At 50.7% G+C, this 15620-nt stretch overlaps 3 protein-coding genes across 3 annotated transcripts; 1 reads left to right on the forward strand and 2 right to left on the reverse strand.

Annotated features, from left to right (window-relative positions):
• Positions 1-3888: 3888 nt before the first annotated feature.
• PtA15_11A654 (uncharacterized protein) lies at positions 3889-4254 on the reverse strand (the record flags this gene model as incomplete). Its single annotated transcript, XM_053161585.1, has 2 exons — positions 3889-4118; positions 4215-4254. 2 exons carry the CDS (start codon positions 4252-4254, stop codon positions 3889-3891), a joined length of 270 nt encoding a protein of 89 aa, XP_053025517.1.
• A 3541-nt stretch (positions 4255-7795) lies between these two features.
• Positions 7796-10503, reverse strand: PtA15_11A655 (uncharacterized protein; the record flags this gene model as incomplete). Its single annotated transcript, XM_053161586.1, has 11 exons — positions 7796-8220; positions 8305-8369; positions 8458-8512; positions 8582-8639; positions 8703-8767; positions 8847-8861; positions 8944-9244; positions 9318-9523; positions 9594-10171; positions 10258-10429; positions 10497-10503. The coding sequence occupies 11 exons, from the start codon at positions 10501-10503 to the stop codon at positions 7796-7798; spliced, it is 1947 nt and encodes a 648-aa protein (XP_053025518.1).
• A 163-nt stretch (positions 10504-10666) lies between these two features.
• On the forward strand, positions 10667-14857 carry PtA15_11A656 (uncharacterized protein; the record flags this gene model as incomplete). Its single annotated transcript, XM_053161587.1, has 4 exons — positions 10667-11038; positions 11112-12424; positions 12507-12796; positions 12894-14857. The coding sequence occupies 4 exons, from the start codon at positions 10667-10669 to the stop codon at positions 14855-14857; spliced, it is 3939 nt and encodes a 1312-aa protein (XP_053025519.1).
• Between the last annotated feature and the right edge of the window lie 763 nt (positions 14858-15620).

The following is a 15620-nucleotide window of genomic DNA, read 5'->3' on the forward strand; positions in this document are numbered from 1 at the left end:
AATGCCGCAGCTTGCCAAATTATTACTCATCTCTTGGAGTATAGACTCGAGCCGGAATAGTGCGAGCACGCGGCATTCGTCGGTCCGGAGAACGCGGCTCGTCCTGTCTTTCATATCCAAGCAAGGGGTATCATCGGTGAAATTTTCGAAATGATCTTCGAATAATTGCTTTGGGTCGGAGGGTCTGGAATGAACACACATCATCGCGTACATCTCAGCAAGTTTGTAGCCAGTCTGAGCCGCGGCCGCCTCATGTAGCGTTTGATCGTAGAGGTAATCGTCCACCAAAAGCCCGAGCCAGTTGCACGCAATCTGATAGGACTTCGCTCAGCGTCCATCAACCGTCCGGAGCTCTTTATGTGATCGGCACCCTTTGCGGTGGAGGAGAAGGACTCTCAAATAGAATTTTTCACCAACTGAAAAGGAAACGGAATAGATGCGGCCAACGGCTTCATCTTTCTTTTTCCGCGGGAGCCAGGCCTTCTTTGACTTATCCCACCAGAAGAAGGCGGGAATATCTTTGTAAAGCAATGACCGCGCTGTTCTGCCGTTGGCTCCAACAGCATCTTTCTGGTTCAACCTCATGAAGCCTATGAGTGTTGTTTGGGTTGCCTTTCCAGATTTAATCTGACCTTCCGCACCTTCACTTGAGTCGAAATATACCAATTGTTCACCGTAGTCGTGGATCGCGAGGCGGGTAACTGCAGGAGACCTTTCTGAGAGGGGAAACTTGAATAATCTCCAACAAGCTGGAAGGAGGTCATCAAAAGCTGAACAGATTAAGAGCTAAAAACAAATCCATAACGTACCTTCAGGAGCACTTATATATCAAGCGTCTATAAATGCTTTTGTCTCATCCGCTATGTCAAGGGCCATATAAGATCGATCGTGGCCCTTTGTGATGTACTTATAGAGATATTTTATTGTGGTTGTGTTGACAGGGATTTCGACGTTTATGTGACACTCAAACATTAGGGTCAAGAACTTGTTGTAGGGCACAACATGTCCATTATTGAAGGTTGTTGTGTGTTTCACCACTTCGCGATGATCGTCTCGACGGAGGTACGCGGGATATGCCCCGTCGATGATGACAGTTCTTGGGGTAAATGGTTTCGGGTAACCTAGCTTGCAGTTCGTTCCGTTCCAGCATGAGTGTCCGGAACAGGGCCCGTGTAACATGAATTTTGTGACGAGTTCATGAAGGCGAGGTTCGTAATATGGGTCAGGAATTTTGGCAGATACGAGCAAATCAACCTCTTCTGGAGTAATTGGCCGGTCGCGACTATCGAGTGTTACCATCAAGTGGAGGTGCGGTAGGCCCCGTTTTTGGAACTCAATCACTGAAACATGAGCCACTGATTTTCCAAGCCGCCCCATTTTGATGATTTGAAATAGAAGTGCCTTGACCTTGAGATGAAACACGCGGGCAACAATAGTCAGGTGGTTGACGGGTGATTCGCCGGCGGGTATCAATGAAGTTATTTCGAACCAATTTGGGTTTGCGGTCATGGTTATGAATAAGGAGGGTGGCCCGTACTTGCGGCAAATTGCCATCGAATCGTGATATAGCTGAGTCATACCTCGCGGGCTCCCAATGAAGGTCGACGGGAGGATGACTCGGCGGCCACTAATAACCCCTTGATTCTTGAGTCCCTTAACCAGCGACTTGTACATATCGGCTTTGAGTTTTGACTGGTTCATGACGATGAAATTCATGCGAACTCCTTCAACGACTATGTACATGTCAACCACTATCTCTTGGAGCAAAGCCGCCCCGTGGAGTATGGCTGAGAAGTGGCCGCGCCGCTCGAACAGCATGAAGGCAAACCATTCGAGGGAACCGACCAACCTATTATGAACTGAGGGGAAATCAGTTTAGCGTTTAATATAAGCTGAACCTGCGTCTTACCTCGTGATGTAGTCGCAGCATACATATTGTCCCATTGTTGTTCGCCGTATGGGAAGAATAAGGGGTATTGAAGAGGGAAATAGGAAGAGTGTTTATCTGAGATTTCCTGTAGTTTGCCGTTGGCCCGGTGAAGTAGAATTTGTCGATCCTCTATAACTTCTCCACTTCCCCTGACAACAATTGCAACTTCGTCCGAAGTAGGTTGATTGTAACGCTTCGGATTGCAGCCAGGCCTTGGGACCCCCTGTAGTTTGAGTGTGGCGGAAGGGTTGGTCCGGAGCACGTCGTTGGCAGCGCGGTAGACTATGGCATAGGGGTTGTTGGCGTATAGGAAGTCCATGAGAAACTTTACAAGAGATTGTTTCATCCTAGCGCCTCTTCCGGTGTTACCCATTGCACCCTGAGCCCTTGATATGCGGAGATTAGCTTTGTTGGTCCCGCGATCCCCGACGACAAATATTTGTGCGAAACCAGGGGCTTCATTTTGGGGTGGCTTGACGCTCGAAATGAGGTGAGCAAGAGAACCCAATACGCGAAATACGTAGATGCCACGTTGACCCTGAACAGACGGGTCGACCTCCGCTCCCAATGAAGTGAAAGATACTGAATTGTTATACATCCTGATGAGTTCTTTAAAATTGGCAGAATCTGAAGAAGACGTCAGCTCGAGGCCCTGAGATATGATGTGAAGGCTTACCCTTGGAGGTTCCATTAAATAGGTGTTCGAGTTTGACGGGAAAATGGGGCGCAGAAGGAGCGAAACCGGGCAACGAGACCTTGTTCTTCTGGCAACACATTGAGAAACTGATATTTGTCTTTTTGGCATCCGCGAGAGCGGCTTCCTCAAGAAAAAGTAGTGCACCGCATGAAGCACATGATATGTTGCAGAGTCCAAGGCGATGTGGTGTCGTGAAATCAATTGAATTTTTGATTGAATTCTCGTTGTTCATGTCTGCCTTTTGTACCGCCTTGCCGCATGACTCAACGATTTTTCGGGTATGGGTAAGTTCTTCCATGTCGCGGTTTCAAAATGGTGAAAATGATAGTGCCAAGCGGATGACTTATACCAAGTGTGTTGAATTTGAGGTCGAGTGTAGTGTATACGTTGGGTGCGATCCTTATCATTTGATCAAGTTATGTGGAACCCATTCCTAGCAGCGAAACCGCATCAATCAACAATTAGTAAGAATACAAATTTGAGGTGAATTTTATAAGTCTGCAACTCACGTAAAAGCGGATCAATCTTCAAACGAGTGCTCAGTTTATTTCGATGTGAGTGTGAGAAAGGTTGAGAGCCTGCGGGTTGTCAAGGCTGAGCTGTAGGACGCGGCCTCTTTTCATAACCACGCGGAGGCCTTTGAGCTACTGTGGAGGGTAATAATCCCGGGGGATTGAACGGGGAGTTCAAGTTCGCAGGTTATATCAATGATTACGCTCTATTAACACCAATCTTGATTCACAAGAAATCTAGAGATTCATATCCGACATGAGTGTCATCTCCTGTCACTGATTTTGTTCTCCGCAGCTGCCGTGGCTAAATCAATGCAATTTGGGTGTTGATTTCCTCTGGTGTGGCGGATGAGGATCAATTGCGAGTAAAATAAATTGATGGTATTGGGAGCATTGAGGAAGTATCTTTACAACGGGATTTCGGGTGATATGTCGAGGGACGCAAAATGATATCTGGTGATATAGTAGGGTATGAACAGGGGAAAGGCGAGGTGAGGGTGGGGGAAAACAGATCGACAATCATAGTGGTTAATCACGTGAGCCGCCCATAAGTCTATTTACAACAAGGCCTGGTGTGATGAAAGCTGAGAAGTGATGGAAACGGTGAACTCAAAGGTGAACTATAGACAATTGAAAAGAGTTACATCGCCCACACTGAATGGCAGGCGAGATAGACGCGATAGGAAGTGAGCTACCAACGCATCGCCCGCGTAGAAGTGAGGAAAAAGGAAAAACAGAACGTAGGACGATCAGGATCGTTTCATCCTCTTAGCCGCCTCCTTCAAGACGTCTTTCCGCAGGCGCCCGCGGGGTTTCGGCTTCACCTCGGGCTCCAAATCTTCTTTGAAGTCCTCTTCGGAGGCCGTCTCGCCGTCATCGGACTCCTTGAGTCGGGGAGCGCGTCCTTTTCCCTTTGAGCCTTTTGCGGGCGACGGCGGCGAAGGCGCTACGCGGTTGGGTGAATTGCTCGCCCCAGACCCTGACGCAATGGCGTTGTTGCTTGTGTTGGGGGTGAATTTTGTACTGGAGTGTTGTCAGCTGACGATCAAGTCTACAAAGGCGAATTGAAGCTCACGGGGTGCAGGCCTTTTTCCCCGAGTTTGGAACACTCGCATTTGGAGTTGTGAGTAAATGATTGCTGCCAATCTGATGTCCGGAGGTGACCGCCACATGGCTCACCTGAGAAGAGAGTTAGCCATTGGTCATGACTGAAAACAAATGAGTCACTCACCACAACTACAGCAGAGTGGGAGTCCATCTCAAAATCTACCAATCTACCTGTGAGCTTCAATTTGCGACCCACCACATACAGGTTGAACGTGTTGACATGCAACTTGGTGCCGGGGACGAGATACTTGATAGTAAATTGCTTGTGGGCGCGGTCCTATGAGTAGGTCAGTATTTAAACTATCTAATGAATGGATTGTCTCAACTAACTTGCGCGTCCCAATCATTATGGTTGACAATGACTTCGAGGTTTGATGTGCCATCGCCGGCGTCCGACACTATTTCACGTCGAGATGCGACAACACCGAGCAAATTGACTACTGCTTTGTTGACGAACACCAAGTTATTGTCGAGGACCGGCATGACTGGCGCGGAAACTTCCTGAACATAGCTAAGTTTGGGTGTTGATCCGTCGTTTAGCGGCATGAACTTCCCGGAGAGGTAATAAATAAAGGCGGGGTCCAGCACGTTATTGAGCGCGGTATTTGTGGTGAGGTTTATCTCGAAGTCTTCCGACTTGGTATTCGATGCGCCGGCGCATTGAAGAAAGCTTGGTGTGGTGATGTTGCCGTACTGGTTTGCTCGGACGGCTTCTGGGACGGACTAAGTTTCATGGGTGAGAAGAATAAACGGTAGATGTGACACAAAAATAAGAAGTGTACGTACCTCGCTGAGTGGCTCAAAAAGGCCAGTCATATTGGCAGGGTGGTTGGGGTTGCGACCGGACGACATGCTGTTAGTGAATCGGCTCGGCGGGGTAACAGGAGAAGGGGTAGATGGGTGAAATGTTAGGTCGAGATGGGTGTCCTGGCAGAGTGGAGGGGAGATGGAGTAGTGAAGGTGAGGGGAGCAGTGAGGGGAATAGGAGTGGACGTGGCTCACTTTTATAGACCTCCTCAACGGAAGCTAGAGAGGCTCGCTGACTCTACGGAAGCACTAAAGTTATGTGGTGGCCTGGTTTGGTTGCTAGATCCACGCAACTGCAGCAGATTGATTGAGTCGGTGCGCCTAGTTGGTTTCAACTTTTGTGAGGCTTCGGGCGAGACGAACGAGACTAACGATCTAAAGCTTGAATTGTGGAAGGCTGGGCAATTCCTACAATTGGGCGCTCAGGTAATTAGCGGGTAATTGGCAAAGTGGCCTGGAAAGGTTGCTAGATCCAGGCAAATGCCACAAAATGGTTGGGTCAGTCCACCTAGTTGGTTTCGAGTTTTCTCAGGCTTCAGGCAAGAGGGATGAGGCTAACGGTATAAAATTTGCATTGTGGAGAATGCGGCCAGTTGAGTGGGCGAGCGTACTGACCCGGCGTACAACCAGGCACTGAGGTGAAACAATCGGGTGGCCAGCGCCGCGGGGATGGTAGTTGGGTATCAACACGGAGGCGAGGGTCTAAAAGGAGGAAATTCCATTGTCAACCACTGTGTAGGCCTGATGTTAACGTAGGGGAGTAAGGGGGCTGGAGCGGCTAAGTTGATAGGCAGAATTTCGAGGTAAACCGCATGCTATGGAAGAAAAATGGAAGGAAAGGTGGAAAGGGACTGTGGCGCTTGTTGAGTTGTACTACACGGTTGGATCCTGTTTGCCGGGTTCGGCTTGTGGAGGGGTGGAGCCGCACGGGGGTCTGTACATCTGACGGGTCGAGGTTACTGGTATCGCGATTCAGCGGGGACGCGGTCAATTGGTTATGCTGGACTGGGCGGCGGCGCGGTGAAGGTCGCGTGAGGGGTGGTTGACTGTGCCTAGGCGAGTTGTTGTTGGCGTGGCGATGTCAAATGGAGGCGGAGTGGGCCGAAATGACCTGTGGGAGGCATAAATAGAGCGTAGGTCTGGTGAAGCGGCCTTTCCCCAGGGGTTCTGGTTTCGTCCCGGCCCCTCCCTGCAGGCCCCCTACTTTGCTTGATTAGGCCCCTGCTTGAGACAAAAAATGCCGGTCCTTTTTTGCTTGTTGCTGTGTCACAAGCTGGAGGGCCTACCCATGGCACCAATGGTGTTCGGGGGTATGGGAGGGTCAAAGGTGGATGTGTTAGGCCTAAAGGAGGTTATGGAGGGCTTGGCATGGGAAATTAGCAAAATTGATGCCAAAACTTAGATCTTGCTTGGCTTGTTTCTGTGAATTTATTAAACTTGGATAATCATAGTTAGGATTTAGATCATAAATTTAGAAATTGATAATTATAACTTGCACTTGATAACAAACAAACCCAATCACACCATTTATAACATCTCTTTATGCGCACAAAACCTGGTTCTTAGGTTCTGAAAAAGCTAGATAATAGAATAATTCAGTAGATTGTGCCACACTAAAATTCTTAGTGTTAAATTCTTCCAGAGCTTATTTAGGAAGGCAGCCCTTCAAGCACCTTTAGCCTAAACTTTCCTGGTTTTTGCTATATTCCCTTCCAAGCTCAGATCGCGCCCTGTGTAGAAGTTCCACAGCGCTAACACTTTTTTTAGTGTTAGCACAGAAAACAATCCGCCACGCTAACAGTTAGTGTAGCAGGATAGGTGCTAACAGATTTTTGCTGCTCCAGTAGTGTAGTGGAATAACTTCCCACTGCGCTAGGGCGGGAGAAACTGAGAAGAAACAACATTCTAGTTTTTTCCTGTATTTGTGTGACTGCAGGAAAAAACTGGGGTGTTATTTCTGCCCAGTTTCATCCCTCGAGTTGCACAGGCCCAAAATTGGACTGTTTCTGCCCAGTTTTTTCCTCAGGCAGCGCTAGCATATACGCTAAAAGTTAGTGTAGCTTTTCTCTAAGCTAACACTGCTACGCTAACGCTATCCAGAAAAACTTGTAGTGTTAACGGCCGTAAAAAGACAACTGCTAGCGCTACAGCAGCACTTTCTGTTAGCGGGCAAATCCGGCCGCTAACACTACGCTACGCTAGCGCTAATTATGGTGCTCAAAGTTGGTTTGCATAATTTTATGCATGCATAAATCATAAAATCATAAAATCATAAAATCTTTTTTGCAGGGGATATGACTGTCTGATGATGTAATGCAAAATTTCCTCACCAAACTATTTTTATGATTTTATGATTTATGCATGCATAAAATTATGCAAACCAACTTTGAACACCATAAATGTTAGCGTAGCTGGCCCACCATTGTTTTGAGGTTACATTTCATAAAATCTGGGGGTATATAGGTTCCTAGGCAAGCCGACTCGTCACTACTGGTTTACAAACTTTGGGATTAAACCGGCACCTCAAAAGACCAGGTTGATTCTTTTTTTATTCCAAACCACGGACCAGACTCTTCCATTTGGTCAGCAAAATGCGATAGGAGCGAGGTATGTAAACAGGGCCAAGATTTCCCTGCTGGGATGATTTCGAAAAAAAACAGTTCAAATTGCGAGGTTCAGTCCATCTGAAGAGTAAGGCGGGAAACTAGGGGGAAAAAAAAACTTACTCATGGCTACATGTGATCACCTTTTATTCGAGCTTAGTTGTTCAAACTTGGCTGTTCTCAAGCGGTTAACAGCCATGCCAACCAACAGCTTATTGACCTTGGCCAGAGCTCCGGGATCGATCCTACCGGCCTCAGCGAGTCGCTCCAAGCCCTCCTCAGACTGCCACAGGCGCTCGTAAAGAGCCATGAGCTCTTGCAGAGTCAAGCTTTGTGCTTGTTGGCCGGCGCCGAAGTGGGCCAAGAAGCCGGCAATCGAGCGGGTCTGGCTGCTCGTAGAGAGCTGGATCAGTCCGCTCAGGTCCAGTTGATGGTCGGGCTCTGAGGCCTCTGGTCCATGTTGAATACTGTGGGTCGATTTCACAGTGATTTTGGGCGGCGAGGAGCGCGGGAGGAGCGATTTCGTCGACACTTGCCGGTTCCGAAGGCCCTCAAAGCCGGTTTCTAGACGGAGGATAATGGAGATACCAGAAGAACTGAATACGACGCTGTACCACTGACGAGATTACGAAAGAGAGTAGGGCTCACCCAGCTCCTTTTCGAATTCGAAAGTGAATGAATCCGCCACTTTCTTGGCCCGATCGGTAGCATCACTGGGCATGGATATCGTCTTGCTTTAGTAAGGAATCAAACCAGACCGGCGGTAGAATTACATCAACAGCAATCCATGAAAACACTCACAAGGCTTGATAGTTTTCCATCATAATACAACAGTCCGCGACATGACAGTAATCACCTAAGGAACGAATTTGGGTTAGATATTTTGTGAGAACATCCAAGGGTTTAACTAGTACAAAAAACTTACCACAACCACCGACAACCATGATGGTAGATATATCATGGTCTTTGCAGAGAGATTGAACCTGAGAAAGAGGAGATGGTCAAGAAGACTGGGGCCATGTTCGATGAGGGTACGATTGTCTTACCTTGAAGATGTAGGGTGTAATTGGTTCAGACTCTCTTTGTACCAAAAGGCGCATCTTGTCGTCTCCTGTAAATGGGTAACTTGAGTCAACTTCACGAGAGCATTCAATGAATCATCCAGCAAAAAAAAAAAAAAAGCGCGCAACTGATGAGGAAATTGACTGTACACAATCAGATTAATAATTCTGAAATCAGCAAGGCTTTAGTTTCGATGGGGAATGAGGGAGGAAAGGGGGAGCTTACCTGCACAGCCGTCTTCGTCCAAGAGTATTGTCCCGGGCTGACCTCCGAGCAGTTCGATGGCCTCGACACAGGAGGCTGCCATGCTCGTGCTTCCACTTGCATCACTTGTCGAGAAACAGTCTGTGTCTTTTCCGTTGGGTAGGTTACGGATAAAAGGGGAGATGTGGCACGAGTTGACCATCCTGCCATCCTCTGACGCCACTGGGATTGTTGCGCTGGGTGTGACGACGAGATTGAGGCCAGAGGTCGGTGTATGATTCGAAGGACCATTGGATATGGCCTCGAGGAGAGTTGATTTGCCCTGTCATGAAGATCGACAGGCAACATGAGCTTGGGATGTGTTACAAAGTCGAAGGAGCATGTTGATTGCCCACATGGAATCCGCCACCAACGATGATGGTGATTCCTTTCGGAATCGCCATCCCGGCCACCTTTCCCCTATTGGGCAACTCAAATACACGCTCCAAAGTGGGTGGACTTTTGAACGGAACTAGTCCTGGTGTAGAGCTCGGCATGGGCAGCGCAGATGCACCGGACTGTCTGGGAAGGATCGATCCGTTGCCGATGAATGCTGTCAAGCCTGTTTCGCACATGGAGCTCAACGTCAGTGGAAATAAAATGAAGGTGGATGGGTGGATGAGAAGGCTTACCGGCCTCAGTCACAAGATTTCGTAATACGTGCTGATCTTCCACGGTCTCCACCCATTCAGCGGCTTCGGACTCGATTTCTTTGACCCAGACCAAGCCCCGGTCGACATAGTTGGCCAGTTGGTCGCACAGCATCTTGGCAGCAAGCTCGCCCAAGATGGATCGGCCCCTCGCGGGTAAATTGATGGACATTCTGAGAGTCAATTCGCCGTTCTGATCGTTGAACCTGCACGAGCTGCGGTCGAGGACCTGTTCGCCGGGGACATCGATCGAGAAATCGCCGCCCTTGGGACCGTGCCATCCTCCGCCGCCGCCGCCACCGCCGCTGCCTGATGGGGACGACGAGCCGTTCTGGGGCAGTCTGATGAGACGGGCGAAGCGGCGGGTGAGCCAGTCGGCTAGGGCGACCCGTCTGATGGGCGAGGCGCGCAGGTGCTCTGGCCAGCGATGTTGGTCGTCGGAGAGGTTGATTTTCAGGCGGGTGGGCGGGGCAAACGGGTCCGATTGTATCCTCATCACGCCCAGCCGAAACCGATCGAACTTCCAAAATCCCTCGGTGTCACGGTAAGCAGGATACGGGCTAAAGAGAGATTTGGAAAAAAAAAAACAATCAGCAAGAGTGTTGGCATATGGAGTCACAGAGGATGGATGAGAGCTGCAGAATACCGATTGTCCCGCTCCAACAGCATCTGCCTGAGTGCCGCCCCATTCTGTGCTCCTGCATCGAGCTTCAATCGTTTGAGGTCGTGGCTCTGGGGAGTGAACGAGGGCTGGTTTCCAGTCGCTCCGCCGGCCCTTCCGCCGCCTCCATAGCGCGCTTTGTAGTATGCACCCCGACCTGCTCGTCACAATATCAAGATCAGCATCCTAGAATCCTTCAGTGCATAGTAGTGATTCGATCTCACCCGACATCAAAACAGCCGTCGTCGTAGTATGGTCAACTCGCAGGCCCGGGGCTTGTCAGGCGGCGCACCCGAGGCCGCACAGGCTCTCCCCCGGGGACCCCCGATTCCAGTCTCCATGATCTGGGCCCGGTGGCAGTACCACAGTGCCGCCGATCGCTGGCCCGGGAGCGATGCGCGGCAGAGGTCAGTCGGCATGCGCTCAAGGATGTTCTGATGGTTTCTTTCTTAATCGTTCTGTTTCGAATGACCCAACTAGGCTACATCGCATCAGCATTTCCAGGATGAACCTGCCGATCGAGCTCACGCCCATCGACCTCGCCTCCCACTTCTCAGCAGCATGCCCCAGTAGCAGCAGGCTGGATGGCGTCCTGCTGATCTCGAGCCGCTTGAGGCTGGCGCTGAGCCCGAGCCAGGGCCAGGGCCAGGACCCGCTGGTGGTCTCGCTGGCCAGTGCTGGCGGCCATCCCCGGACGATGCTGCTCTCGACCCAGCCCGGGCTGCTCGGCCTGGATGAGCCGGCACTCGCACCCGAGCTCGAGCGAGTAAGCCCTTTCTTTCTTTCTTTCTTTCTTTTTTTCCCTGCCGGCTGGCTTAGCTGAGCCTGTGTCCGACCAGCTCGGCCGATGGATCGACCGCGAGGATCGCCGTCCCGCCGCCCGCTTCCGTGTCTGCGTCAGCCATGCCCTCGCCGGCCGCATCCACGCCGCCCTCGCCATCCACCCGGCCCACCCCCTCCAGCTCTCCCTCGCCACGCCCATCCCGCTCGCCGCAGTCCTCCTCGAGCTCATCCACCCGCCCCCGGGGCTGCCCCCGCTCGACTCGCCGGCGCTCCAGGCCGAGCTCACGGCCCGGCTCCCCCGGATCATCCGCCAGGCCGAGCTCATCCCCCTCCAGCTCGCCCTCGCCGATCCTCCCGGGGAGACACGCGCACTCTCCGCCAAAGTCCTGCTCACCGAGCCCGTCCTGCAAGGCCTCTTCCTGCCCACCCAGACCACACTCACCCTCGTCGCCCAGGCCCACCCACCCCCTCCCAGCCCGCCCACAGCCATCCCTCACACCCACATCAATGGCGCGCCTGCTACCAGCAATCCTCTTCTGGATGGCTCGGACGACTTTGAAGACCTCGGCAGGCAGGAAGACGAGCTAGAGATCGATACCAACTTTCTGGCCCATTCAGTGCTCAACCAGCCCTTGCTCGATCTCTCAAGCTACCCTCGTGCAACCTCCTCACTCGGACATCCGTGCCATGCGCTGCCCTTACTCGACTCTCCTCATCAGACCCCCGCCCATTCACCTGGAGCACATCCGAACGATGACGACGGATTCCATTGCTTGGCCCGCACGGTCGATCTGATCAAGATCGGCGTCCAGAGCGGCGATTGGCTCCTGCTCACCAAGCCCAGCCCAGCAGACGAGGATGGCCGTCAAAGCCCCCAATCTCATCAGCACAGATTAGTCAGGATCATCGCCTGCGACGATCACCATCCAGCCATCCTCAACCTCCGCCAACACCATCCTCAGTTCGACTCCCACCCAAGTCGCCAGGCTCCAGCGCTCATACTCGTCCCACCGGTCTTGCTGCTCAACCTGCTCGGCACGGTCTCTTACTCGGCTGCCCTTCGAGCATTCGACCTAGAGCGTCCAGCGCCACTCAACGCACTCCCTGCGGGCCTGCCCTTCTATCGACAGCCAGCCTTGCCCACCATCCGATCACTCACTCTCGCCAGACTAGCATCCCCCCAAGCACTCACCAAATCTTATCAGCCAGCCTTCTTACGCGCCCTCAAGAAATACTTCGAACAGAAACCACGGGTACTCCGTGACGGTGACGTGATCGCCATCGCCATTGATGGCGAGTCGGCTAGGTTTGCCGAGCCACACCCCTCTTCTCAAACAGAGCCATCCACCACAGAGGACTTAGACCCCGAGTGAGCGAGTTCAGTTTACTTGGCTGGAAAGATCAATCATCCTCAATCTCAACAACAACAACCTCACCTCCTTGCTTTATAGACACCTCCTACCCTCATCATTGGCCTCATATCCAACCTTGCCAATCTACTTCAAAGCAACCAACCTCCAGCTATCATACCCTACGTTTGATCAAGCGCAAACGGATCCCGAACATGGTCATCAAGATTCATCTGTTAATCAGCCTAACCGATCGAATCCGCTTTTACCGATTGGTGAAATGATGGAGGATGGAGTGCTGGGCGGGATCGTCGATCCTAAGATGACTAAATTGGTTCAAACTGGCCTTGAGTTTGGATTCGTGCCTGATGCAAAAAATTGGCTTGGGATCGGTTGAGTGCATTTCCTTTTTGCAAAAGAAACATTTCCCCACTTTTCCTTTGTACCAAGTCCCCATGCTGACTTCTGCATCTGCTTTATTATTCTCAGACAGTTCAACGCCGCTCTTTTATTCGCCTCAAAATGCGTCTAATTCACAATCTCCTGAAAGAATACTGTATGAATATCTACTAGCAGCCGCCAGAGTAGAATCGAGAAACTACGATTTAAATTTGACGGTTTTAATTAGTGGACCGCGTGGTTCCGGAAAATCGACACTGACTAAACGCGCCGTCGAGGCCACAGGTTTTAATTTTCTGGAGCTCAACTGCTTTGACTTGTTGGGGGAGACTGAGGTCAAGACGGCGGGTACTCTCAGAGCGAGATTCGAAAGGGCACTCCAAGCGATACCATGCGTGCTCCTACTACGTCATCTGGATGGTTTGGCGAGAAAATCTCAAAGCCTGGAAACCGGTCAGCAACCTGGCATCATCGCGATATTGAAAGAGTGCTTCAATGACGCTCGACGCAATTGGACGAGCCAATCTGCCGTCAAATTTCCATTGATCATCGTTGGAACCACTACCGATCCGGATCTACTACCTTTGAGCCTGTTGGCTCTCTTCAAAACTCAATTAGCAATCGAAGCCCCATCCGAGGCTGAGCGGCTAGAAATCATCAAGGAGCTTTTACGAAAGGACGTGCTAGCACCTGACGTGAGTTTGAAGTCGATTGCGCTCGAAACTGCTGGTCTAGTCGCGAACGATTTGGTCCATCTGGTATCCCAAGCTCGCATGGCTGCCGTCACTCGGGCACGGAAAGACGGAACTGGAATCGAGCAGCTAGCAAGTGCGGGTATCCAGCTGATGGCCAAAGACATCGAAAAAGCGCTCGGCAAGGCGCGCTCAGAATACTCCGAGAGCATCGGGGCACCCCGGATCCCCAAGGTCAGCTGGGATGATATCGGCGGCCTGGCCAAAGTACGAGAAGAGATTCTGGAAACAGTCCAGCTACCGATCCAACATCCCGAACTCTTTGCAAACGGTCTCAAGCGTCGCTCTGGCCTCTTGCTCTACGGACCCCCCGGAACAGGCAAGACGTTATTAGCCAAAGCGGTGGCCACATCCTGTGGATTGAATTTCTTCAGCGTCAAAGGGCCTGAACTCCTGAACATGTACATCGGCGAATCGGAGGCGAATGTCAGACGAGTGTTCGAAAGAGCAAGAGGGGCTAGACCATGTGTCATATTCTTTGACGAGCTCGATAGTGTTGCCCCCAAAAGAGGTAACCAAGGCGATAGTGGAGGAGTGATGGATCGAATCGTTAGTCAGCTTTTGGCCGAACTGGATGGGATTTCATCTGGAGCTTCCAGTAACGACAATCAGCAAGAAGGTGCAGCAAATAGCAGTAGTGGTAACGGGGAGGTGGTCGTCATTGGAGCCACCAACAGACCCGATCTATTAGATCCAGCCTTGCTCCGACCGGGTCGATTCGATAAACTGATCTACCTGGGAATCCCGACCACACGGGACCAAAAGCTAGAAATCCTGAAATCCTTAACGCGCAAGTTTACGCTCTCGAGTGGGTTTGATTTTGGATGGTTGATCGAGGAGATCGACCGGATCGGGTCTCAAAAGGGGAGCGGGAACATCTTCACGGGGGCGGATTTTTACTCGATCTGCTCGGAAGCTTTGATGGCCAGTTTGATCCGGAAGATCGAGCGCTTAGAGGCCCTGAAAGCCGGCCGATCGGTGCAGACGGGCGAAGACGGTCTGGAGGGCCCTGGACATGAGCTTGATGAGCATGTCGGGGGAGCGGTGACCGAGGTCGGCCCGGAAGACTTCTTGGTCGCGCTCAGACAAGTCAAGCCGTCGATCAGCGCTAGCGAGCTGGCCCATTACCGGATCATCCAGGACCAGTTCAGCGACGAGACCCGGCAAACTCCCGCGAACCATGGTCCTCCTCCTCCTCAACCCAATCATCGGGATCCTACCAATGATACCGCCTCCCAACAAACCATTCAGTTCGACTTTTCTCCCGCCAAAAACAAAGGCAAATCTCGTGAAGTCTCCTGATTTCTTTCTTGCCCTTCTTCTATTTGTTCTGCCTGGGTGTGGCTCTTCCTCAAGCTTTTTTATTGTCCGTAGATTAGTATGTACCCCATATCATATCTTTAATAGCCATATATGTATACAACCATCCAATGTTCTTGATCCTCAGATGCTTCTCTTGGCCAGCTCCAGCACAATTTAATCAACGTTTTGGCCCTCCTTGGCCCCACCAATGAACTTTGCCGTCCATTTTACCTGGTCAGCCAAAACCTTCAATATTAAGGTAGCTACGTAAAGGTCTCTCAACTTGTTTGTGTCTGGAAAGGTCTGGAAGCATTCAGCCAGACGCAAATTAGTTAGTCTTTTTTTTCCAATCCAGGATGTCAAGGCTGGATGGTCACTACAGCCTGCCAAGTTATTTTCCAACACATTCATCTGGGCTGATGTAAGAACTGGAAATACGTACTAGGTTATTAGATAATAGTGCATGAGAATAACAAGGCTTAAAGGTTAATATAGTTGACAGCTGACAGGACAAATAAGCTTATCATCTGAATATAGTTAACGACAGGATTCCCGTGGAAACGGGATTACAATACAGTTGTATTTCCGCGTATCAACGGTTCTCTATTTCAGTTTTCATCCGTATAACTTGTAAAGCTCAGACCTTCACTAAAGTCCTTAAATACTCTACAAATGCGCGCATCCTAGTTTGTTTCTTTTCTTATCGCAATATTTTTGTTTCTTTCCTCATTTTCGAAATCGAACCCAAACCTCTTCAATATTC

This window comes from Puccinia triticina, chromosome 11A (genome assembly GCF_026914185.1).
Source record: "Puccinia triticina chromosome 11A, complete sequence".
Classification (NCBI taxonomy): domain Eukaryota; kingdom Fungi; phylum Basidiomycota; class Pucciniomycetes; order Pucciniales; family Pucciniaceae; genus Puccinia; species Puccinia triticina.